At 41.7% G+C, this 26552-nt stretch overlaps 1 protein-coding gene across 2 annotated transcripts; it reads left to right on the top strand.

Moving 5' to 3' along the window:
• The first annotated feature begins 3136 nt into the window (after window positions 1–3136).
• RBM34 (RNA binding motif protein 34) lies at window positions 3137–25652 on the top strand. 2 transcript variants are annotated; one of them, XM_028104623.1, is made up of 11 exons: window positions 3137–3254; window positions 3367–3541; window positions 3749–3885; window positions 7306–7537; window positions 8246–8305; window positions 12909–12952; window positions 19019–19102; window positions 19260–19323; window positions 20731–20770; window positions 21016–21134; window positions 25316–25652. In XM_028104623.1, the coding sequence occupies exons 1-11, from the start codon at window positions 3196–3198 to the stop codon at window positions 25592–25594; spliced, it is 1293 nt and encodes a 430-aa protein (XP_027960424.1). In that variant the 5' UTR covers window positions 3137–3195; the 3' UTR covers window positions 25595–25652. The 2 variants fall into 2 exon arrangements, with proteins under 2 accessions (XP_027960424.1, XP_087875958.1); XM_088019832.1 differs by lacking the exon at window positions 12909–12952 and having other exon boundaries at window positions 19071–19102.
• Window positions 25653–26552: the final 900 nt, after the last annotated feature.

Genomic DNA, 26552 nt, shown 5'->3' with positions numbered 1-26552 from the left:
TATTTTCTTTAACATGTGGAACCATTACCAGCAGCTTTTTTTACTTTTTCCTGACTTGTAATTTCGTTGGAGTTTTACTTTTAGTGTACTCTGCCCCACTGCTCATTGGAATCATCTGGGCATTGTTACAACAATAGTCAATACTCGTAGCGTGCCCATGCTGGTGGTGCTAGTGGTGGGGCAGCTATTGCCCCCCCAAAAGTCGTACTTAATTAGTCTAGGGTGAAACTTGGATGTCGATCTTGTTTTAATGGTCTCCAGTGACTTTAATATGCATCTGAGTTGAGAACCACTGCTTCTCTCCCCATTTTAAAAAATCGGTAATTAGGGTTTTTTGCCCCACTTAACGAACTTTCCACCAAGAGACAATCCTTTCTTAAAACAATAATTTTTAAGGCCTAAAAAGCTCAAATGTATAGTTTTAAAAGCACCTTTGGGGGGACGCTTTATTTTTACAGAAATTTATTTAACTTCTAAGGGATGAGTTTTAAAATCTGTAGAACGGTGCTTCCCAAAATGAAGTTCTAGAATACTGGTTCCTGGAAATGCTTTGGGAGTTGTCACATATAAATGCCATATATAGCACTTTTTTTCTGCAGAGATTCATTGTTAGCATATTAAAAACTGAGGAGGCCTGTGAAGAGATATCTGGCTAAACTTCCTTAACCCTACTGTTCTCAATCTTGCCTGAGCATGAAACCTTGTTTTTCAAGGAACTACTAATACAACCAACTTTTTATGTTACAGAAACAGTGCTCTAGCAGAGAATGATTCCAAACTTTGTTGTAGTCAAGGTTTACACTGTTGGGCCTCTCTGCCTTCCTGCCCATCCTCCCTTCTTCCCAGCTCCTCTGGAGAGTTTGAGAATTTCATGGTATTACCAGAATTTGACTTAAGTTTTCATCTAGTCACCTGAACTATTATGTTTTATCAACCTAGTTACAGTGTCTGGTAAAATTAAGAGGATATGTTTTTTGCAGTGTTCTCCAAAACTTTTTTTTCCCTACTGAAATAACCTGAGAGTGAGGTCTTGCTAATTTTAACCTGGGGAAATTGGGGAAGCTGAAGCAGCATACACAAGACCACTAACATTTTGTAAAAAGCGTTTTTGTATTTTTTTTTTTTTTTTTAAGTAGGCTCTATGCCCAGTGTGGAGCCCAATGTAGGGCTTGAGCTTATGACCCTGAAATCAAGACCTGAGCTAAAATCAAGAGTTGGACACTTAATGGACTGGGACACCCAGGAGCCCCTTAATCTGTACTTTCCTCTGAAAAGTCTTTATATTTTAAACTCTTCAAAGGGGTTAAGTGGTCTCCAAACACTTAAAAACCAGTTCTGAATAGCAGTGGGGATCATTTTTTAACTCTCCAACCACAGCTTCTTTAATCCTATTTTCCTCTAGAAATGTGTGCTCCCTTTCATTCTTTTTGAGTCCATTTCTCCACCTTTCTTTTAATTTTAACCTGCTCTTTAGGGATTTCTGGCTAACATCTTGATGGGTTTTGTGTATATTAGATGTGATACCCTGGAGGAATAGTTTGATGGTTTAGTTGTAGAAGTAATATATGTAAGAACTAATAAAATCTGTGCTAAACTGGATGGTCAGGGAAAACCAGTGCGTAAGAGTTTAAAGAGGGAGATGAATGAGCATATGGGAATTGTGATGACAGATGTGAGGGTGACACAGAAGAGATGCAAACCTTGAAGGTAACATTCAAGGGAGATTCATCTAGAAATGGAATGTGTGGGCAAGAATGGAGAGGAAGAGTCAGGAAAAGCCAGATGTGATGAGGTTGCAGTGTTACAGATAAAATGATTCTTGGAATAATGCTAGAGTAGGGAGGGAATGGGATTTGGAGACATTCTGAATGAAAAAATTAGGATTTCTTCATTGGACTGTATAAGATGGGGGGAGATGCCTGAATTGCAAATAGGGACAATTGGATTTGTCCCATCTTTTGTGAAATACTACAAGGTCACAATTAGGGGAAACCTAAATAAGAGACTCAGAAAACAAAACCACGGCCAAGCAGGTGAATATTGTGAGTTTTTTTTTCGATTTTTCTGATGTGGCCTATGAAAGGTCACCTATATCCTCAATTACTTCTGTTAAGCAGCTTTTATTTTATTTTTTTTTTTAGAAAATGTCCTACAATGTGCATTTTATTCCATACCATTATACAATGTTTACATATAGTTGTAACTCTTAAGAAAATGTTTTTTCTTTACCAATTGTACGTAGTGCCTAAATCTTTAACATGTTAAGCATCTTTTAGAAAGCAGATCTATTCTCAGAGTCAAAATTCAATCCGATCTTACCACCAAAGTTCTGAATTAAATTATCTAATTATAATCTAATATTTATCTTTTATTACCTAAAAATCAATTCACTGACATTCACTAGGTACGATAGACAGAAATAGGATAAATAAGACACCCATTTAGACATCTAGATAGAGTGTACATTAACACTAATGCAGTTTGATGAAGGACTGGAAAAAAATCTATTGCAAGTAGCTGGGAAATTTTCGTAAGTGAGATAATCAGAGCTGGACCTTGAAGGATGGGCATGATTTTGCAGGTGAAGGTGAGTAAAGAGGCGGATAATTTTGGGTAAAGGAATAACAAAAGGTAAAGGAATAACAAGGAATAAAAAAGGCCAGAATGTGCGGTTTGGAGGGAGAGGAGTCTGGAAGTTAGGCTGAGAAAATAGCAAGACTTTTGAGCGCCAAGGATCTGGTAGAATAGCAGGGCAGAGCAGGTTAGGGCTGAGGCCTCCACTGTCAAAATTCAGAAAAACTGCCAGAGCAATGCAAAGAATATCCACGTACGCTTCACACCGATTCACCAATTGCTAATATTATGTAGCCGACATCCCTGTAACCTCCTTTCTTGATAAACCTCTCTCCCTCCTCATCAGTGATTCAGGGGTTTTCGACCTTGTTTTCCCTCCACTTGGACTGACGCCCCACACCCAGTCTCGCTGATTCTTACTTATACTTAAGGCCTCAAGTACTCTCGAAAGACTTCCTCCACTCCCGAGGTCCAACCCGGTGCCGGAAGCCCTGCCCCAACTCCCCGGGTGTCTCCGGCTCCCACGCAGCCCAGAGCGGAAGGGGCGTGGCCCGAGAGCGGAAGTAGCCGGGAGTCGGAAGTGCGGTCGCGCGTGCCGGCAGCTGTCTAGGAAGCCTGGAAATGAGACTGCCGTTGGAAGGGAAGAACAAACGGAAGAAAAAGGGAGGTGCGGAGGAAAGGTGAGTGGCGCATGGCACGTCTACCCGGGCGAAGGTGGGCGTTCGGGAGCTCGGGCGGGCGAAACGGTGGGGCGTGGCGTGGCGTGGCTGAGTTTGTGGCGTCGGTGTCTAGAGACGACCCAGACGACGGCGTTCGCGGGAATCTGACAGGAGACTATGTGGTTGGACAAGTCGCCAGCAGCTTGTTCCAGGGCAAGCGGCCCTCCAGAGACAGCACAGCTCGGCTGGCGTCCCTCTTCAGCTCTTTAGAGCCGCAGCCTCAACCCGTGTATGTGCCTGTGCCGAAAGTAAGTCACCGGCTTCTATTCCGAATGGCCCGTTAGAACGGCTTTTTACCTCGCAGGGCTTGGATTCTAGAGTGGGGCAGATAGGATTAATTTTAAGTAACCGTTCATTACTGGACATGCATTGGGAGAGAAAATTTGCAAATTTAGAAAGACAGCTAAATTATTGAAAAAGATGAGTTCTCAAACATAACTTCCAATTTTTAAAAGGAGACCACCAAAAAAAGGAAACGGGATGAGGAGGAAGAAAGTACATCCCAAATTCAGAGACCACTCTTGCAAGAACCTTTAAAAAAAACGAAAGCGAAAAAGAAACTTTCTGATGCAGACAAAAAGTTGGCACACAGGTTGGTAGAATTCTCTTAAGTTGATGTTAAATTAGATGGTAAAGAAATTAAGATTTTTGGACCTGCAGTATTCTTTTTTTTCCTCATTTCGTAGTTCTAATTTTTACCAAAAAATTTTTATTATGGAAAATTTCATGTATATTCAAAATTTGAAAAGGATGAGGAGAACCTCGTATACCCAGCATCAACGGTTATTCATACTTGGCCAGTCTTGTTTCCTCTTTACCCCATTCATAGCTCCCTCATTAAGTGGAAGCAAATCTGAGATCTGTAATCTAAGTCTGTAAATATTGCAGCATGAAGAAGAATTTTGTTTTCTTAAACTTCCTAAGTCAGAGATCAGATCTCTGCCATTAGCTTATAAAAAAGTTTTCTTTATAGTTTATTTGATCAAGATCCAAATAGAAGTAACATCACAGGTTCCCAGGTAACTTTCCTCAGTCTGCGAAGCCACTCTCTTCAAGCCCTTTATTTCTCGCTTCTCTCTCCCCAGGTGATATTGCCTAGTCAGAGAGCTATTAATTGCTAACAGTTACTAAGCACCACTTTTCCAACTTCCTGCTTAGTGTATTTATGCACATCCTTAATTTCTTTCCCTTTCTCTTAGAGCAAGGTGTCTTCCTCTTTGTCCGAGATTAATTCAGTCACCTGTTCTGTGTATACCACAGACCTCTTCTGCCTCCTTCGGGATTGTGCCGTCAGGTATAGGCATTTTCTTCTCTTTCCTGTGTCTTTTCTCTGTCTACTGTACAAATACGCTCAAGATTCTCATCCTAAAAAGAGAAATCCAACAAAACCAAACCCTGTCTGTAGTCATGCTTCCCTGTTTGCTATCTACCTTTCCCTTGGTCCTTCCCTTCATCGTCAGGCTTTCAGAAAAATGTGATACTTATGTTCTCTTCCTTTTCTGGATCTGTTTTATCTTCCATGAACTTGTAGTCTGATTGTTTGCTTGTTGTGTTTGTTTTTCTACGATCTGGTCCAACTTCTGAAACAGTGCTCAGTGGAGCCATCCTGGCCTAGTTGCCATGTTTAGTAGACGGTAAGCCTGTCTCGTGAGTCCTCTCTTGCATTTCACATGGCTGCTTTTCTTTCTGCGGTTGTTAGATTTTTTGACAGCGATCTCTTCTGAGTCTCTTTGTTCCTTCTCTGTTATTGTGGGTACCTTTTTTTCCGACTGCCCTGTAAATGTTGATTTTCCTCAGGATTCTGTTTGGTCACCTTCTCTGGCCTTTTTTCTACCACTCATTCTGAGCAATCACATTTATTCCCATGGCTGCATCATTCCGATTTCTCTCCTGATCTCTTGACCTGTGAATCTGTTTGCCTGCTGGCATTTGCACCCGTATCTTCTATATGCAGTTGACCTTTGAACAATGGAATGGTAGGAGCAGCGACCTCCACACAGTCAAAAATCCACCTATAAGTTTGACTCCCCCAGAACTTAACTACTGATATCCTACTGTTGACTGTAAGATGTACCAGTACCATGAACAGTCGATAAACACATATTTTATATGTTATATATAGTATACTCACAATAAAGTAAACTAGAGAAAAAATGTTATTGAGAAAATCACAAGGAAGACAAAATACATTTATAGTCCTGTACCGTATTTATCGGGAAAAAAAATGCACTTGTAAGTGGAGTTCAAATCCATGTTCAAGAGTCAGCTGCACCTCAAGTTCAGAATGCTTCAGACTGAGCTGTGTATCTTCATCAAACCTGTTCTTCGGCACGAGTGGTACCACCAGCTTTCCAGTTGCCTAGGCCAGTGACTTGGGAGTCATCTTACACTCTCTCTCCCCTGCATATCTAATTAGCTGCCAAGTCCTGATGATGCAGTCTTTTAATTAATCTCTTTAATCTTTCTCTCCTTTTCCACCCCTCCCTTTCTCTAGTTGGTCTGTTGTCCTCTCACATACATGCAGTTATAACTCTCTCCTTACTGATCTCCCTTATCCAGCTTTGCCCCCTTCCTAATTATCTTCTGCTCTCTGCCCAAATGATCTGTTTTAGTCAGTCTCTAAAGTCTTCAGTGGCTCATTATTCTCCGTGGGTTACGATGTAAGCTCGTTTGCATTAACAGCCACGGTCCTTCTTGACCTGGTTCCTTCCTCACCATTCTGTCTTGGTTCCCTTCACTCCTGCTCGGTACTTTATATGCCATAGTGGACAAAAAACTCGACACGAACCCTCTCCTTAGTGGAACTTAGGATCTAGTGGAAGAGTAATATTGGTAAAATTTACTGAGCACTATGTGCCAGACACGGCCTTTCCTCCTCTGAGAAGTCTTTCTTGTTTCTTTTATTTTTCTACACCATGTTCCCATTTTATTGTGAACTTTGCCTATCTCTTCAAAGGCTAGACTATTGAAAGGCCTTTAATAGTCTCTTCATTTTTCTATCCCCAGAGGCTGGAACTGAGTAGAAACCCAGTAAATATTTACTGAGTGAATGTATCATTTACTACCCGTGACTGGTACTATCCATTCTCTCCCCTCCTTAACATCCCGGTCCAGGGGCATCTGGCTGGCTTGTTTGGAAGTGCATGTGACTCTTGATCTTGGGGTTGTGATTTTGAGCCCCATGCTAGGTGTAGAGATTACTAAAAACAAATAAACTTAAAAAAAAAAAAAAGATCTGGGTCCAGTTCTCTGTTAGGAGTGATGCTCAGATCTCGCTTATCCGTGTGCACCATTTCAGAATGTACTTTTGACAAGCAGTCCTTTAGTTATTACAGAACTATTATAAATAGGAAATCTGGTTTTCCCTATTGGCCAGATTGCTTTTATGAAGTATTTTGCAGCCCGTATTAACCTTTATAGACCCCCTGGGAGTGCTGCAGTTCCCCTAGAGTTCTAGAGCCGAGAATGAACCTAGGCATTCATAGAGTGTAAACTAAATCTCCAAGAGCTTTAAATGTACCAACTTTTGCTGAAATGAACTTTGGTTGCTCTGCTATTACGTGGCGGTTTTAACGTATCTTCAAAAAATTGAGCTTGATTTTTTCTAATCTTGGGTTTTCTAAAGATACCAGTCACTTTTTGATAATACTGCTTTTTAAATTTAGATATATTTATGAATCATACATTTATATTTGGGAAAGTCAGAAGTAGGTGGGAATTTTTTTTTTTTTAGGAGATCACGTGAGCTTGGGGAGGGGGTGTGCTCAGAGGGAGAGGGAGAATCTTAGGCAGGCTCCATGCTCAGCACAGAGCCTCCCAACTCTAAGACGCTGAGATTGTGACCTGAGTAGAAATCAAGGGTCCAATGCTTAACTGACTGAGCCACCCAGGCGCCCCAGGTGGGAAATATTTCTAATCCTTTTGCTTTGCCAAATACTATGCCTGACTTCCATGATTCTTATTTCTTCTTTTATTTTTGCTCTTTTTTTTTTTTTTTTTTGGCCTTGTAAAGGGAAAACGCTCTAGCAAGTGCTGATTTAGAAGAAGAAATTCATCAAAAACAGGAACAAAAAAGGAGTAATTCTCAATCTGGTATTAAAGTAGCAGATAAAAAAGTACCTGATGGTGGAGATCACACAGTTGTAAATCAAAGAAAGAAAATTGAAATCAACCAAGAAGAGGAGAGATTAAAGAACGAGAGAACTGTGTTTGTTGGGAATTTGCCTGTCACATGTAACAAGAAGGTAAGTGTGTAACCTGCATGTTGTAAAGATTCAGAGATGTTAATAATACATAACTTTGTTTACTCTTCCTTTATTGAATAAGTGCATAATTAATAAGTTATTAACATAGAATTTCATTATAAATGACTACGTTGATCATTCTATAGATTGATTCCAATATACACCCTCCTCTTTCCATTCCCATAGTCACTGCCCTAATTCAGGCTTCCGCAAATCTTACTTGAAGTATTGTGGTGGCCTTCTGTCCCGGTTTTTTCTTTCTTCCAGCTGTCTCTTCTGTTACACGTAACTAGAACGTAGACCGGAAATAGTGCCTAGCGCGTAGTAAGAGGTTCAGTGAATGTTGTATAAATGAAAGAATACATCCTAACTTCCGTTGTGTGGGATTCACTAAACCCGAAATCTGCCCTTTATTTTTATCGTTTATATGTAGTAAAGATTATAAAAGATTGAAAGACAAAAATGTTGTGTACCTTATGGGTAGTAACAAGAACTTGAGTTGTGTTTATATGAACATACATATGTATAAATTTCAGTAGAATTTTTTTTTGGTCTTCCAACTGAATAGTCAACTATTCCTGAAATATTCTTAAAATAAAACCTGGCAGTAAAAGATCATCAGACAGTGTACTTAATTCCTTTTTATAACACTTATTTGATGTTCTGAAAGTAAACTAAAGTATATATATATATACTTTTTTGTTTTAGAAGCTGAAGTCATTTTTCAGAGAGTATGGACAAATAGAATCTGTACGATTTCGTTCTCTGGTATGTGTTCTCCCCACCTTGAAATTGTGAATCTTAAAATGTATTGCATTTTAAGTCAGACTTATTAACATGTTGGTATTAGTGAGTTGGAGAAGCACAGCCTTTTGAATCAACAGGTTCAAATCCAGCCCAAGAGAAGAGGTGCTCTTAGTATATAGTGCTGACCCTTGGACTCTGTTCATAATTTAATGAGTTCACGTAGTGAAATGATATCGTTGTTGGAGGGTGGATGTGTGACTTTTGTTTGCAGAACAGCAATACATATTGGGATGCCGGGGTCGCTCAGTCAGTTAAGCATCTGCCTTTGGCTCAGGTCATGATCCCCAGGGTCTTTGGATCGAGTCCCACATTGGGCTCCTTGCTCAGCAGGGAGCCTGCTTCTCCCTCTCCCTTCTGCTCCCCCTGCTTGTGTTCTCTCTGACAAATAAATAAAGTCTTTAAAAAAACAAACAAACAAACATTAATACATGTTGAATAGCATTTCTAGAATCCTAGGCATTCAGTACAGGAAGTTCGTGTGACTACTGCAAATAGTACTTACACTCTAAGCATAGGCAGTCCAAGTTTTTATTTATTTTAATTTTTTAAAAGATTTTATTTATTTGAGAGAGAGAGAGGGGGCTTGTGCACACACGAGTGGGGAGGGATAGAGAGACGGGGAGAGAGAATCCCAAGCAGGACTTCCTGCTGAGCGTGGGGCCAGATGCAGGGCTCGATCTCATGACCCTGAGATCATGACCTGAGTCCTAATCAAGAGTCAGACGTTTAACTGACTGAGCCACTCAGGCGCCCCAGCAGATGAAGTTTAAAAAAAAAAATAAAAAATCAAGGGGCGCCTGGGTGGGTCAGTCGGTTAAACATCTGTCTTTGGCTCCGGTCATAATCTCGGGGACCTGGGATGGAGCCCCGGATTGGGCTCCCTGCTCACTGGGGAGTCTGCTTCTCCCTTTCCCTCTGCCTGCTTTCCCCTGCTTGTGTTTGCACGCACGCTCTCTCAAATAAATAAAATCTTAAAAAAAAAATAAAAAATCAATTTAATGCTAAACCTTTATAGAAATAGATGGGATCTGATTTCACCCACTGAGCACTCTGTAGACCAGTTATAGCCATGCTCCTTGAAGTATGAAATAGCATCATTCTTTTTTTCTCATTCATATTTTTTAAATGTAATTAATGCATATTAAAATATAAGAAATGTTTATTCCTTGTTTCTAACTGTTCTTTCTCATGTGATTCTCTAAAACGAGGTTTCTCAGGGGCGCCTGGGTGGCTCAGTCATTCAGCGTCTGCCTTCGGCTCAGGTCATGATCCCAGGGTCCTGGGATCGAGCCCCGCATCGGGCTCCCTGCTCCGCAGGGAGCCTGCTTCTCCCTCTCCCACTCCCCCTGCTTGTGTTCTCTCTCTCACTGTCTCTCTCTCTCTGTCAAATAAATAAAATCTTTAAAATAAAATAAAATGGGGTTTCTGAGCCTTGATACTATGGATGTTTTGTGCCAGATAATTCGTTGTTGTTGGAGGCTGCTCTGTGCATTAGAGGATGTTTAGCAGCATCTCTGGCCTCTACCCACTAGAGGCCGGTAGCACCCTCCCCACCCCAGCTGTAACCACCGCAGGTTTCTCCATTCATTGCTAAATGTTCCCAGAGGGCAAAACTGCTCACTTCTGTAAAAGTAGACATTTCCCAGGGCGCCTGGGTGGTGTGATCAGTTAATTGTAGGACTCTCTTGGTTTCGCCTCAGGTGGCGATCTCAGGGTCATGAGATCGAGCCCTGAGCTGGGCCCCTCACTCAGCACGGAGTCTGCTTCAGACTCCCCATCCTTCTCCCTCTGCCCCGCTGCACACTTGGCCCCTGTGTGTGAGCTCTCGTTCTCTAAACTAAATCTTAAAAGTAGACATTTCCCAAGGTTTTGGCACGGTCACCATAATTTTTGTCATGGTATTTGTTTCTCACTCACTTTTTTCATATATATTTTGTCTGCCTTTCAGAGCCCCGTTTCCCCATATCAGAACGTTCCCTGATACATCCACTTAGCTGTCTTCAGCACCCCTCTGCTCACGTCCACTTCTCCGCGGCCCCATCCGGTGCTGTGTGCTGATGTGCTGATGTGCTGATGTGCTGTATGAGTTCGTGCCACCCGGGCTGCAAGCCTCTTCAGTGCCTGGGACTGTTCTTTGGCCCACCCATCCTATTGCTGGTATCCCTGCCTATGTTTTAGCTGTGGTTTTTTTCCCAAGAGGAGTGCTTCCTTTCTTTCTGCATTGTTCCACCAAAGTTTTCATTACCTCTTGCCAGAAGAGTTGCAGAGGCTTGTTATGGTTCCTACATTCGGTCTACCTCTGTTCAGCACACCGACTGTCAACTTAATTTGCCTAAAAATTCTTAATGGAACTCATGATCATTACACATATAGACACCACACCACACGTGTGTGTGCACATACGTGTACACACACACACACCCACACACACACCTTGGCCTAGTTTACCTTTGGGGAGCCTCGCCAGATTCTTCCCTGTCCCTGGATTACTGGTTTGTGTGTTGACCCTGCTGTGCACTCTCCAGCACCCTGTACTTCATCATAGTCCTTATGATACTGTTCCGTAATTGCTACGTCGTTTGTGCGCCCCACCTGACTGAAAGCCGTGATTGCAAATACCTGTTTGTCTTGCTCATCCCTGGGTCACCAGTACCTGCACGTTGTGCACATTAAACATACATGGAATTGCCTAAAACGCTCACATTTTTCTTGCTGTGAGTGAAATCTGTCCTGGTTCTCAGGCTGACACTCGTCACAGCCTCGTCCCGAGGCCCTTTGTGCCTCCACATGTCGCTCTCCTGCAGCCGCAGAGCTTCCCTCGGTGCTGATCATGCACTTGGCCTTTGTCACGCCTGTCCTTTTGCTCAGTTCGTTTGTTTGTTGGGAATTCTCCTTGAAGTCTCATTTTGCCCAGTAGGGTGCTGTCTGCGTTTCTGCAGGCAATTAAAATGTCAAGGGGCAGGGGCGCCTGGGTGGCTCAGTTGGTTAAGCAATTGCCTTCGGCTCAGGTCATGATCCCAGGGTCCTGGGATCGAGCCCCGCGTCGGGCTCCCTGCTCCGCGGGAAGCCTGCTTCTCCCTCTCCCACTCCCCCTGCTTGTGTTCCCTCTCTCGCTGTCTCTCTCTCTCTCTGTCAAATAAATAAATAAAATCTTAAAAAAAAAAAAAATGTCAAGGGGTGCCTGGGTGGCTCAGTCGGTTAAACATCCGATTCTTGATTTCAGCTCAGGTCATGATCTCAGGGTTGTGGGACTGAGCCCTGCGTTGGGCTCAGCATGGAGTCCACTTGGGATTCTCTCTCCCTCTCCCTCTCTTCTCCCGCCCCCGCTTCTGCGTGCATGTACATGCATGCTCCCTCAGATAAATAAATCTTTTTAAAAAATAATAAAAAATTTAATAAAAAGTCACTTATTCAAGTTTTTCTGATACTTTATACCATCAAGTGGTATTTTTTTCCCTCTAAATTATTCTTGTACCTTATGGCCTTATGTTATACGTACTCATTTGTATCTTCAATAACAGGATCTAGATGTTTGCAGGCCTCTAGAAGGCACCCAGTGAATGTGTTTTGATGACTGTCATTCACCTCTTGATTATTCACTGGGCCATTTCTCATGTCTTGTACTGTTAAACTGTCCAGTTGACTATATGTTAGCAGTCTGAACAGGACAAACTGAGAATTTCCTAATTTTGCTACATATCGGATGACTAAGAAGGATTTCCAGAGGAGATTTATAGTTACTGCCCTAAATTAAATTGACATTCGTAGGTGGTCCTGGTCGGTGAACTTGCAGGGTCTATATCTTTTCCCCTTGGTCTTCTCGGTACCTGAGTGTACTGGCACGTTGCTGACAGTCACAGTTGTTGACTTGAGTCTCCATCTCCTCCACAAAGTTGTCCCTCCCTCCCCCCTTCACTGTTTTAAGTAGCTAAAGGAATACTGTATATGACTGAAAATAAAGTGAGCTTGAATGTAAGGGGGGTTCCCTTATTTGCCCGATTGAAGACAATGTTGACAACAAGATATGTTGTTGTTGTTTTTGCCAGCTGGCATATATCAACTCTTAGACATGGATGTCACATGGGTAATATGTCTTTACATTATTTACCAATTTAATTCAACATATTTAAAATCCTACAGGATTTACAATAAAATATTTAGAAATGTTGCCTTTTTCCAAGCTTATTTTATAAAAGTTTTCCTTATATTTTTCATGTGTGTTTTCAACATCAGTGTCCCCTCATGACCGGAGACTCCTTTGAGTCATCTGACACAGTTTGAGGGCACATTATGTTTACTTCCACCTGGATGGAGAGTTAGTGCCTGAGAAATCTGAATATGGTCCTATAGCATTGGAAAATTTTGTCCTAAGCTGCCAGATCCCATTCATACAACGTTAGGACGGGGCTCAGGTTCATTTTCATTTCATTCATTTCCCTTGAATGTTTTTAATCATATCACATCAGAATAAGGTATTTAGAATTCCATTAATTAAAATACAACTAATTTGAAGTAATATTTCAAATAATGAATTTTCTTTAATACTTTTTTTTTCTCTTAAAAGATTCCAGCAGAGGGAACTTTGTCCAAAAAGTTGGCAGCAATAAAGTAAGTTTATAATTACAGAAAGGGAGTAGTTTAAAACTCTCTTTCATTTTGGTTAAAAGTTGAGATCATGTTGTCATGGATTTTTGTATTTGGGTAAGACATCATACTTGACCATTTTCTTATGTTTGTAATAGCATGTAAACTTGTCAGATGTTTGTCTTTAAGCCTTAACAAAAATAGTAGAGTCACAGAAAGTATCATAAAATAACTTACTAGAAAATGTGCCATGAGAAATTTCAAGGATGTTTAATCGAGCATAGTGTTTGGAAGAGAATAAGAAAGTTTTGTGCTCAGATATTCCAGGGTAAGTCTTAAATACCGTATTTTATCAATTCTAAGGCACACATTTTCCCATATCTTAACATTTTGAAGTCAGGATGCATCTGAAGATCAGGATGCCCCCCATGGTTGCTATTGGCTGGTCAGGTTTTTCCAGAGAGGACTCAAGTTTGCTTCAGTCACCTGGGGGGTGCCAGCAGCCCAAGACCACTTCAAGCTCTCTGAAGCTTTGGGGACCATGCTGGTAGTGTGGCTTTGTGGTTCATATTCTCAGGGGATTTTCCCCTACCCTCCTATCCACCTGGTGCCAAGGATGAGACATTCATGTTTCTTTACTTCTCATTAATCTTAAAAATTGAAATATAATTGACATATAACATGTAAGTTTAAAGTGTACAACCTTTATTTCTCATTTACTTTCAGTTCTATGCAGGATTTCCTATTAATCTCTAATCTTGGGTTTTTTTTCTAACTAGGACATGAAATAATAGATTTTACAAGCAGAGGTGTATCTATTAGATAGTTATATTAATAGGTACCCAGATTACATTTATATATAGATATAGTTATATTCGATAAAAGATAATAATATACTTTGGGGGCGCCTGGGTGGCTCAGTCAGTTAAGCGTCCAACTCTTGATCTCAGCTCAGGTCTTCATCTCAGGGTTGTGAGTTCAAGCCCTGTGTTGGGCTCTACACTGGGCATGGAGCCTACTTAAAAAAAAAAAAAAAAAAAAAAGTGTATGGAATGGAAAGTTTCTCTCCTAGACCTTTTTCCCTAGTCATCCAATTTCCGGCCCCAGGCAGCTGCTATTTTTACTTTTTTGTATAACCTCCTAGAGACATTTTATGCATTTACAAGTTGATACACAAATACGTACGTTCCCCCCACACATAACTTTCGATGCGGTGGTATTCAATATGTGTACTCCACATTTCCTTTTTTTCCGCTTACTATAAACTGGAGATCTGTTTATCAGTGTAAAAATTGCTTCCCTATTCTTTTGCATCTCAGTATTCTGTAAGGTATACGATAGCTTGTGTCAACAAACTCTCCACTCATGGATATTGAGCTGTTTTTCCAGTCTTGTGGCCATTACAAATAATGCTTGAGTGAATAACCTTGTTCATGTGTAATTTTGTACATGTGAGAATTATCTGTAGGATAAACTTCTAGTAGTGGAATTGTTTGGTCAAAAGGGTATTTGCATTTGTAATTTTGACTGCTATCCCAGAGATGGTAGTCTATATGTATTCCTACACCTTTATAAATGTATGTTTTTGAGCTTTTCAGTGATAGGTGAAAAATGGTATTTGTAATTTCCATTTCTCTTACGAGCGAGCATCTTTTCATATATTCAGGAGTCTTTTGTGCTTCCTTTTATCTGAATTATTACTATCATTTGCCCAGGTTTTTGTTGTTGAATTGTTTCTCATTGATCTGTGGGATGTTAAGGAAATTAGCTCTAGTGATTTGAGTTAGCAAATATTTTTCCTTATCTTCAGTTGCTTTTTTGCTTGGAGGATTTTGCCATGTAAAACTTATTTTGCTTTTTCATATAGTCAATTCTTTTAGCCTTGTTTCTACTTTATTAAGGTATAACTTACCTTCAATAAACTGCATATATTTGAAATGTAAAACTTTATGATTTTAGCATATGTACGTGCTCGTGAACATACTGAATACTGGGGACCTGGGTGGCTCAGTCAGTTGAGTGGCTGCCTTTGGCTTGGGTCATGATCCCAGGGTCCTGGGATTGAGCCCCGCATCAGTTTCCTTGCTTAGTGGGGAGTCTGCTTCTTCCTCTGCCCCTCCCCTCCACTCGTGCTCTCTCTCTCTCTCTCTCTCAAGTAAATAAATAAAATCTTTAAAAAAAAAGATACTGAATACTTCATCGCTCTGAGTATCATCACCCCCACCTGTCCTCAGGCAACCCCTGACCTGCTCCCTTTCTCTGTTGTTAGTGTGCATTTTCTAGAATTTTATGTAAATGGACTCATCATGCAGGAGTTACTCTATTAGCTACTTTTTTTGCTCAGTGTGATGATTTTGAGATTTGCTCATAGTGTTGGCTGTTCAGTGGCTTGTTCTTTTTTTTTTTATTGCCCAGTAGTATTCCATGGTGTGGCTGTACCAAAATGTGTTCATCCATTGACCAGTTTGATGAATATTCAGGTTATTTCTGGGTTGGGGTTATCACAAATAAAGGTTCTAAAAATATTGGTGTACAAATTATTTTTCTTGCTAAAGTATTTGGAGATGTGGGATTGCTGGGTCTTGTGGTGGGTAGATGTCAATTTTCTAAGAAGCTGCCAAATTAATTTCCAAAGTGGTTGCATCATTTTATATTCCACCAGCTGTGTGAGAACTCCAGTTGCTTCACATCCTCATCAACACTTGATATTGTCAGTCACTTAATTTTAGCCATTCAAAAGGTTTGTCATGTGGTTTCAGTTTCTGTTTTGCCGATGAGTGAAGATACCGAGTGTCTTTTCACTTGCTTATTGGCTATTTGTATCTGTTCTTTGGAGAAGTGTCAGGTCAGAAATTTTGCCTATTTTCTGGTGGCTTGTCTTTTTTTTTTTTTTTAGAGAGAGTGGGAAGGGTCAGAGGGAAAGGGACACGGAGAATCTTAAGCGGGCTCCACATATGGAGCCCAATACAGGGCTCAATTTCACAACCCTGAGATCATGACCTGAGCGGAAATCAAGAGTCGATGCTTCTTAACCAACTGAGCCACCCAGGAGCCCTGGCTTATTATTGAGTTGTGTAGAGTTCTTTATTGTGGATGTAAGACCATTTTTCTGATATATATGTTTTGGATTTTTGCCCCAGTCTGTGGCTAACTTATTTAAAGGTGTCTTTTAAAGAGCCAAAAGTTTTAAATTTTACTGAAGATCCAATGTGGAGAGTGCGGTTTTTTTTTTTTTTTTTTTTTTTTTTGGTGGTCTGGCCGAGGGCAGTGGGGTTCTCTGCTGTCCTGGTTCAGCCTCAGATGCGGACAGGCCCTGTCTATCTGTGTATCCATGCACCCAACTGGCCCTCCCTCCCATGGCAGCCACACTCTGCCTTGTGCCTTTGGTGGGTCTTGTGCTGGAGAACATTTCCTACTCCTTGCCCTGTGATAGGAGGCCTCCCTTCCTCTGGCCACAAGGGTATTCCCTGTGCCCTGGGGGTAACAGACTTTGCTGCCTCTGCCCCAGCAGCTTAGCCCTCTCTATAGGGAGAAGAATCCAGGTGGGGTTTTGTGCCCTTCCCACACTAGCCTTGGCCCTTCTCTTCTCCAGCCCATACCCCCATGGATGCTTTTGGGCTTACGCCTGCCCTCGGTCATTCCCGGGGACACCGGCAGAGGTCAGTGGAGCAGAGCCTGCTAGTGGGCATGCACCCCTGTGTTTGCGGCCTCTATAGAGATTCCCTTTCAGGCCTAGCCCACACTAGGCTTTAGCAATTTTTTAAGTCCTAGCTGAAATCGGTCCAGCTGGCTTGTCTGGCACCTGTCCTGTGAGCCAAAGCTGCCTGCTGTCTCCTCCGATGGGGCTGTCTTTGCTTAGCTTTCAGGCTGCTTGGTTTCCCTTCATCTTCAGCTCTGGTGGCTTCGGCGAAAGTTACCGTGTTGTAGGCTGTCCGGCTTAAAACTGTTTAGGGTGGGAATGATGCTATTCCTGGCTTTCTACCTTCTAGGTAGAAGTAGAACTCTAGATGCCATTAGTGTTTTTAAATCATCCATCAAGCTTGATACAAAACATGTTCTTGCCACAAGAAAGGAGCAGCACTGCATTCTTGACCTCTTCATTCCCTGTGCTCAGCGCGGGGCTTTGATCGTCAAGTAACAGTACAATTAAGAGTTTTTTAAAGTCACTTTCCATTCAGTTTGTCTTGGGGTTTGTCATAGTCCATGGCGGGCTGCTATAACAAAGTGCCACAGCCTGGATGGCTTTTACAAACAATAGAAATTTCTCAGTTTCAGAGGCTGGGGAGGCAGAGAATAGGATCCAGCCTGGCTGCCCTCCTGTGAGGGTCAGCTTCCTGACTCCTAGCCAGGGCCTTGTCACGGTGCCCTCGCGTTTTGTAGGTTAAACAGTAAGATCAACAGGGGCTAGGAGCTCTGTGGGGTCTCTCTTTTTGTTTAAGAGCCCTGTTCCTGTTCATGAGGACTCCACCCTCATGACCTCAGCGACGCCCAAAGGCCTCACCTTCTATTACCATCACGTTGGACATTAAATGGATTTCAACATATGAGTTTGGGGGGGATGCAAACATTACAACACTAGGCTTGCCCTAGGACGTGCTGATGAGGATGTTGTCAGCAGCTCTGTGTTGCAGGACCCGAGGAGGGGCTCTCTCGAGTCAGCTAGGCTTGGTTTAAGTCGTAGGCTGGCCACTCCTTGCCTTGTGATCATGGCACTTCTCTGAGTCTCAGCTTCCTTATCCATAAAATCAGAAAAGTAACACCCATGTCAGAGATGTGAGATTAAATAAAATACATAAAATGTCTAACATGGTGCCAGTATTATATTAGGCATTCAATAAACCATAGCTGGTTTTATCAATATAAAACTATCAGATAGTGTAGCATATAATTATAGAACCGCCATGAGAAATGCTCTGACGTTTCCTAGTATGTTTTTGGATGGTACTCATTTGTTTATTAGCATTTTTGCTACTTCAAAGACAATAGGTTCATGTCTTCAGAGAAGAATCTGTGGTCATTACTAGGCCCTTTTTGCTGATTGTTCACATCTAAATTACATGACCATTTTGCAAACCTAGTGAATTAGTGGGTGTAGGCATTGAGCAGCAATAGCTGCAGTCATTAAAAAAGAGTGAAAACCAGTCATAGCATGCTTCCTATTGAAAACACAGCCCTACCTCCAGTCCTGACAAAGGGGTCCAGTCTGAGTCCGATCACACCTCTGGATCTGGCTGCCAATTTGCCAAGAAATAGGGAGGACAGAGGTACATGTTGAACCATACTGTGGGCTTTCACTCCACAAAGTCCAGGCTTTGGAATATTTGATAGGTTGAACAGTAAGGTAGAGAGAGAAAAGGAGAATCCTGCAGGGGTGCCTAGGTGGCTCAGTCGGTTGAGTGTCTGACTCTTGGTTTTGGCTCAGGTCATGATCTCTGAGCCCTGGGATCGAGCCCCATGTCAGGCTCCCCACTCAGTAGGGAGTCTGCTTCTCACCCTCTGCCCCTCCTCCTGCTCCTCTCTCTCTCAAATAAATAAAAATAAAGTAAAAAGGAATACACATTTGAATGATAAAACTGTATAGACACTCAAGGAAATTTCTGTACAAGTGGGGGTGGTAGTTACCTTTGGAGGAGGGGAGGCACAGACAGAGGCTTTGGGATGGGCAGTGGCCGCAAGGGTACTGGTCTTTAATACTTCTCTAAGCTGTACAGGTTTGTGTAGCTTTTATTTTACAGTAAAAAGGACAAATCAAGTTGGCTGTCACGTCTATCTATCTATCTATCTATCTATCTATCTATCTATCTATCTATACACACACACAGAGCTACAGCTAAGATTCTCGTTTCTAGCCTTGTAGCATGGCACGGAGGTCCTGCTTGCTCTCTCGTAGTGATGACTAATAAGGCACAGGTGACATGTAAAAAGTTGTTATTTTTTGAGTTGTTACCGAAGGTTTATTAAGAGAGATAAAGCTTCCCCCAGGAATTCTTGTCATATGTGTTGATTGAGAGTGAGTAGGGAACAAGCTGTATTGTTTCAGTGACTTTGAGATTAACAGATTTTATATTGTCTTTTTTTGTTGTTGTATAGACGTAAAATTCATCCTGATCAGAAAAATATTAATGCTTATGTTGTGTTTAAGGATGAGAGCGCTGCTACAAAAGCATTGAAAAGGTAATTTTACTTATTTGAGATTTGAACAGAATGATTGCATTTAAGTATGTATGAGTACATGCTTTATTCTTTGGTTTGACTTTAGAGTGAGTATTTACAGTTAATATTTGGTGCTCATTTTTAACAGCCATCTTCCCCCTTCATATTTATAATACAGAAATGGTGCCCAAATTGCAGATGGATTTCGTATTAGAGTTGATCTTGCATCTGAGACTTCATCTGTAAGTAGTACTTGAGTTGTTTAAAGAACTTGACTACAGTCTGAGAGAGAGAAGCGTTTTCTTCTGAGCTTTTGCTAGGAGAGGAGTGGAATCAGCAGTGAATGTGAGGGAAGCGGAGAAGGAGACACTTTTGCCCTGTGTGGTCACAGTGTTGGTGCCCAGCGCGGTACAAGGACCTTAGTCAACAGCTTCTGAGAACACGGTTCTCCCACCCCCACCCCTAGATCAAGTAATCAGAGAGAGGTAGCCTGCAAGGGATGTTGGAGATCATCAGGGCCAATACCTTATTTCATATACTGAGATTGAGAAAGTTCAGTTGCTCTTTAAACAGTTTTTGAGTCCCTACCCTGTGTCAGGCATGCAGTGCGGAGATGTGTGTGTGTGTGTGTGTGTGTGTGTGTGTGTGTATCTATGGTGTCTCAGTTCTCTAGAGGTTCACGGTACAAAGGTGAAGACAGATGGGCTGGTTGTGACACTATTTTATGACAAATACACGGGATGCTTTGTCAGCTTAGGAATGGGACACTTGGGGACGTGCCAGCAAGCAGGGACTTCTTGGGAGGGCTTTCAGGAGAACAGGTGCTCTGTCAGACTTGAAAGATGAGTCAGTGTTACCTAGGCCCAAGAAATTTTAAACAGTATATGTGGTGGGGGCCAAAAACTTAATTTGCTTAGGGAACAGCAAGAGCTTGATACAGTTATGAGCAGGTGGAGTGTGAGGAGGAGCGGCAGTTAAGAGTTGCTGTTGGAGAACTAAGAGAGGCCAAATCATGAAGACTGGGCTGCCATGTTGAGGAGGGTGGATTTTGTCCAGGAGCAATCCCACAGGTTTAAATGCAGATTTGCAGTTTACAAAGGTCTCTCACAGTGCATAAAGGCTGCGTTGTAAGAGTTCACCACAGAATCAGAGAGTTGGGTCTCAGAGTGACCTAGTTGAGAAATGACCAAGGCCTGGTAAACCTCTCTGGCTTTGATCGTTGACCCATCCTGAGGGCCAGATCCATCTGCTGCCTGTGTTATTTAAATAAAGTCTTATTAGCACACAGCCATACCCATTAGGTTAGGTATTAATGTGCCATGACGGGCACAGGGGGGTAGTTAGAACATGGCCGGCAAAGGCTAACATACTTGCTGTCTGGCCCAGTACAGAGAGAGTTTGCCCATCTAGCATGCCCTTCTTGAGCACGGCCATGTGTTAAGAGCTAGCTGTGAACAAAAAACTACTTCCTCTGGTGCTCACTCACTTTCAGGGAGGAAGACGGAAGAAACAATCAGACAGGGGACTGGTGTGTAGTCAGATCAGGAGATGGAGACCCGTCAGATATGTGGGGTAAGGGAAAGAGTGGATTTTAGGATGACTTCCATTTTCTGCTCCAGTGATTTTTATTAACCCTCTTTGTGTTTCAGAGGGACAAGAGATCAGTATTTGTGGGGAATCTCCCGTACAGTAAGTTTGTTTAAACGAATAAAGTACCCATTTATCATTAAAATAACAGGAAAATAACAACTGAGTAATAACTTAATGTTTTGCTTTAAGATTAACATGAAAAAGCATAGAATATTAACTTGACTAATTTTCATGGGGCTTGCTCTATTAACTATATTATATTAACTTGCTATATTACTTAACATCTCCAGCTTTTTCTAAGGCGATCTTGTCCTTACTTGCACTTTGGTTGAATTTGTTTTTAGAAGTTGAAGAATCTGTGGTTGAGGAGCACTTTTTGGACTGTGGGAGTATTGTAGCAGTAAGGATTGTGAGAGACCGAGCTACTGGAATCGGCAGAGGGTTTGGCTATGTGCTCTTTGAGGTATGGGAGACTGGTGCGTTGTCACTGTCCTCTGAATGCGCTGGACAGGCTGTCACTGCTCTTTCATCACTCACACAGAACTGTCACCGTCACCTTCAAATTCCATCTTCAGAAACCTAAACTCCTACCCTGCCATAATAGAGTATTGCTCCTGTAATTGCACCTCACCAAAAGCCATGCTAGTTCCCTTTTTCTCCATATTAATGTCATTAAATAATGTTTTAGATATTGGACATTTAAGGTATTAAATCTCTGAATTTCCACCTTCCATGAAATGGAGAAAAGAATTGACTGTTCATGCAGGTAGAAGTAAAATTTTAGTGTTTGTACAAAATTGGTTACATTTGTCTATTACCCAATGTTTCATGCCTATTCCTTTAGAACATACATACTATTAGAATATACATAGTACCTGATGGCACTTAAGTTTTTCTTCCCTCTACAAGCACCCATTAAAACATTTCCTTTCAGTTTTTTCTGTGTCTTTTATATAGCTGAACTTTTATCTGTGAACATATAAACATACTTTGCAACCTGCTTTGTGTTGTTTTCTATCGTGTAAGTATGTTCCATCAAGCGATGTAAAATAATTTATACTGTCTTTTCCCTAATGTTTCCCAACTGTTGGAAATTTGCAGTGTTCTCTTTTTTTCCCTGAATAATGAAACTGAAGTAGTTGTTGTTTTTTTCTTCAAATAGTTGCCTGCAGTTTTTGATTACTTCTTTAGGATAGATTCCCAACAGGCTATTACTAACTAGGTTGAGATGATGAGGGAGCAGAAGGCAAGCTGAGGACAAAGCACAAACACCCTGCAAACCCAGCCCCCCACCTCGGCTGACTCTCAGGTGGTGGCCCACCAGGATATGTCAGAGTTTCTGGGTGTCAAAGCGACCAGAGGCGTCCCTCAAATGAAAATCGCTATTGATCACCATCCTGCCTTGTCATGAAGGCAGGCCGGCCGTAAAAGGCCCCATAGGAGATACTGGCGTTCCCCTTGCCTCCCCACGGCATCCTAGGCTATAGGTGGACGCCTAGTGTATGGACTGAGTTTGCCTCGCTGTGAAGGCCATGAGGAACTCACCATTTTTAATCCATGGAAAACACTAGAAAACCAATTTTACAAGGGGAAATTGCCCAATTTTGTGATTTAAGTAGTTAGTAGAGGACATTGACAGAAAACAGTAAAGATTGAAATCCATCATGATCTAAGTGACATTCCAACACATGTAGTCTTTACAGCCAACTTCTCTAGGAAACCCGTCCCCAGTTGGGTTTTAATTCAGTCGGGTACTGGTTTCGGCCGGCTCCCAGTGGAGGTCTTCTTGCCTGAAGTTAGCTAGACCAGAGATGTGGAGGGGTTCACATTAGACCAATGAGGAGGAAACCTCACACTGGGAGTCTTAAGATTGGCAGCTGTGCTAGTCACTTAGGTGGCTGTCCCGTGCCCAAAACAGAGGACTTTGTATGAGGACAGGAATGAAGAGAAGGCATCAGGTTTCTGGGTCTTCTTAACATTCCAGCCAGGGTACTAACTTCTGGTCAAAAGGCAGGCTTTCTCCTCCAGGTAGAGTAGCCCTGGACTAGAGGATTGCAGCCTGAGCAATCAGCATGAGAGTATTCCAGTAAGACCGTACTCCTTTAAAACCCCTGAAACGAGAGTAAAGGAAGAGAAGAGAAAGTACTCACCAAGTTTGCTCTGAAGCTCGGGAGTCCAGATGAAAAAACTGAGCCCCACGTTGGCAGCCAAATGACATAGTTTTTGGAGTGTTGGTGTTGGGGTCCGGAGCCGATGACCAAGAAAGAATTCTTGAGATGTCTTTGGTGCAGAAAGGTGATTGTATGAAAGCATGGGACAGGAAGGTTGAAAGGGCTGCATTGTTAAGTGTGAGGGGTGGCTGATTATATACTTGAGAGTTTAAGGGAGGTAAGGACAAAGGGAGGTGTCCAAAAGGACACTAAAGACTCCCAGGATCCTGGAGGCCTGGCTATTGTCAAGCTAAGGGAGTTTGTTTTTCCCTCCAGTGAGACATTAACATAAAGATAGTTGAGAGTTCCCTGGAGGAATGTTTTACTTTGCCTATCTCAAGTATTTGTCAATAGGCTGCAGGTTATAAAGAAATTTAATTTTATTTACTTACATTCCCTTTTGCCTCTGTTTCCCACATCACTGTGGAGGGGAGGGTGATGTTAGGGCTCTGGGAAATTGAGCCCATAGGTCTTCTGGAAGTTAGGCTATTGATAAGAATGCTTTTAATCTTGTAAATAACGAAGACATTTGTAAACTGATGGACACTCATGTCCTGCAGGACTGTGATCTCAGTCAGTTAACCATTTGTTTTTCCCTTCCCTTAGTTTTTTTTTTTTAATTTTTTAAAATTGTAATTTTTTTATTATGTTCAGTTAGCCAGTATATAGTAGTACATCATTAGTTTTTGATGTAGTGTTCAACGATTCATTAGTTGCGTATAACACCCAGTGCTCATCACAACATGTGCCCTCCTTAATACCCATCACCCAGTTACCCCATTCCCCCACCCCCCCCCACCCTCTGTAACCCTCACTTTATTTCCTGGAGTCCAGAGTCTCTCATGGTTTGTCTCCCTCTTTGATTTCTTCCCGTTCAGTTTTCCCTCCCTTCCCCTGTGGTCCTCTGTGCTAGAGTGAAACCATATGATAATTATCCTTCTCAGCCTGACTTATTTCACTTAGCATAATTCCCTCCAGTTCCATCCATGTTGATGCAAATGGTGGGTATTCATCCTTTCTGATGGCTGAGTAACATTCCATTGTATATATGAACCACATCTTCTTTATCCATTCGTCTGTTGAAGGGCTTCTCGGCTCCTTCCACAGTTTGGCTACTGTGGACATTGCTGCTATGAACATTGGGGTGCATGTGCCCAGTCTTTTCACTGCATCTGTATCTTTGGGGTAAATACCTAGTAGTGCAATTGCTGGGTCGTAGGGTAGCTCTATTTTTAACATCTTGAGGAACCTCCATACTGTTTTCCAGAGTGGCTGCACCAGCTTCCATTCCCACCAACAATGTAAGAGGGTTCCCCTTTCTCCACATCCTCTCCAACATCTGTCGTTTCCTGTCTTGTTAATTTTAGCCATTCTGACTAATGGCTAAAATTGACTGGTGTGAGGTGGTATCTCATCGTGGTTTGGGTTGTATTTCCGTAATGCCAAGAGATGTTGAGCAACTTTTCATGTGTCTGTTAGCCATTTGTATGTCTTCTTTGGAGAAGTGTCTGTTCATGTCTTCTGCCCATTTTGTGACTGGATTATTTGTTTTTTGGGTGTTGAGTTTGATAAGTTCTTTGTAGATCTTGGATACCAGCCCTTTATCTGAAATGTCATTTGCAAATATCTTCTCTCATTCCGTAGATTGCCCTCCCTTAGTTTAAGGGTAACCAGGAATACCTGAGGAATGTCACACTTATCCCACCTGGGAGTTGGGTTGCAGAGTGTCAGCTTGTGCTTTGTCCTCAGCTTGCCTTCTGTTCCCTCATCAAAGAAATGTGACTATGTTTAATACTCTTGCCATGTTTTATTACCAGATAGCTTTTGTTTCCATCGTGACTGCATTGGAGTTACCTTACTATCTCTCTGCTGTCTACTATTACTTGATAAGTTTGTGAAGCCCCTTAACAAATATCTCATGAATGTTCAGGATTGTTAGCATTTAGTGGTTTTATATTGCAATAAAAGAGTAATAGAATTTGGGATCTAAACGGAGGCCCGCAAGGCATCTAGTTCAACGTCTCAGAGACTGTTCCCTTCTCTCAAGTCAGCTAACACAGTGGGGCTTCTGCAGAAAGAGCCTGGGAGAGGCAAGGTTGATTGGTTTAAAAGATTGCATGTGACTGATGTCATTGGCCAAAACTCTCCTTTTACAGTGAGAAAAATGAAGCTTGTTGGGTTGTGACAGGCAGCTGAATGCTTCCGGCGGGGGCGGGGGCAGGGGGGGACGGATTTCTTGAGGAGCATGATGAGAACAATACTTCAAGCACGGTTGCTGAAACCCGGGGGATCAAATCTCGTGGAGGTGGAAATGGGAGGGGTTTCTGTCTATGGGCAAGCTTGAAAATTGCTCTAACCCATTTAGGTCACAATTTTACTAGTTTCCTTGTAGAGGACTTTCTGGTGGAAATTAATATATTGATTTTTATTGCAGAATACAGATGCTGTTCATCTTGCTCTGAAATTAAATAATTCTGAACTGATGGGAAGAAAACTCAGAGTCATGCGTTCTGTTAATAAAGAAAAATTAAAACCAAACTCAAATCCCAGTTTGAAGAATGTCAGTAAACCTAAGCAGGGACTTAATTGTGCTTCAAAAAATGTAGGACCTTCTAAAAGTTTGTTTATTGGAGAAAAAGCTGTTATCATTAAGAAGAAAAAGAAAGGACAAAAGAAAATTGGACAAGCTAAGAAACAGAAAAAACAGAAGTAACCACCCGAAGATTATTTCGTTCCCACTGAGTACTGGGAATAAAAATATGGTAAACCCACGAATTGAGTTTCAGAGTTTTTTATGGATGGTGCGTGTGAAATGTGGAAACCTGTTCAGTTTATTCACATTGTCATAGCACCTTTGAAGCCTTTGTTTTGAGATGTAGGCAGATGAGTCACCAGTGATTTTGCGTTTCTGCTGATGGACTAGAGCAGTGTTCTCATACTTTTGATTACGATCTGTTGTAGTAGCTTTTTTTTTTTAAATATTTTATTTATTTATTTGACATAGAGACAGAGTGAGCACAAGCAGGGGGAGTGGCAGGCAGAGGCAGAGGGAGAGGGAGAAGCAGGCTCCCCACAGAGAAGGGGGAGCCCGATGCAGGACTCGATCCCAGGACTCCGGGATCATGACCTGAGCCGAAGGCAGTCGCTTAACCAACTGAGCCACCCAGGCACCCTGTTGTAGTAGCTTTAACTTTTAACTTTACTTTGTGACCAGTACAAACATGATATATTTAACTGACGTGTACTGGTCCTTACTACACGTGTTGCTTTCTGATATATGTATAGTTTTATAGATTTTAGACTTAGGGTAAACACTTAGAATTTTAGTGGTTATGTATTAGTGTAAGTTAGTGGTTATATATTAGTGTAAGTTAGAAATATGTAATTAACACTTCACATGGTTATTTCGAGAATTACTTGGGATGAGACTAAAGTGAGTAACTTAAAAATCTATATACACGCACACCTTAATACTGACTGGACCTAGACAGAGTCAAAATACTAATCTAATATGAATCCCAATCCCTAAGAAGAAAGGGTTTTAAGCACTGTTATATAATGGCCTCTAATTTTTTTTCCCTTTCTCTTGAACTTGTGAAAAGTGGAGTTCTGGGTTTTTATTTTCTTTCATCAGCATAGTAATAACCCAAGAATATTATATGAAATGTTGC

This window comes from Eumetopias jubatus, unplaced genomic scaffold, assembly GCF_037043125.1.
Source record: "Eumetopias jubatus isolate StellerSeaLion01/CBP00866 unplaced genomic scaffold, mEumJub1_p1.0 scaffold_17, whole genome shotgun sequence".
In the NCBI taxonomy this organism is placed as follows: Eukaryota; Metazoa; Chordata; class Mammalia; order Carnivora; family Otariidae; genus Eumetopias; species Eumetopias jubatus.
Note: the sequence above shows the minus strand (reverse complement) of the source record. Positions and strands in the feature narration are given on the sequence as shown.

What these genes read in the sequence shown, in the direction of transcription:
- RBM34 (XM_028104623.1), top strand. Translation starts at nt 3,196, where the DNA reads ATGAGACTGCCGTTGGAAGGGAAGAACAAACGGAAGAAAAAGGGAGGT. An exon ending in CTGTACGATTTCGTTCTCTG is followed by an intron (nt 8,306 to 12,908) that starts GTATGTGTTCTC and finishes TTCTCTTAAAAG; the next exon opens with ATTCCAGCAGAGGGAACTTT. An exon ending in GCTACAAAAGCATTGAAAAG is followed by an intron (nt 19,103 to 19,259) that starts GTAATTTTACTT and finishes TTTATAATACAG; the next exon opens with AAATGGTGCCCAAATTGCAG.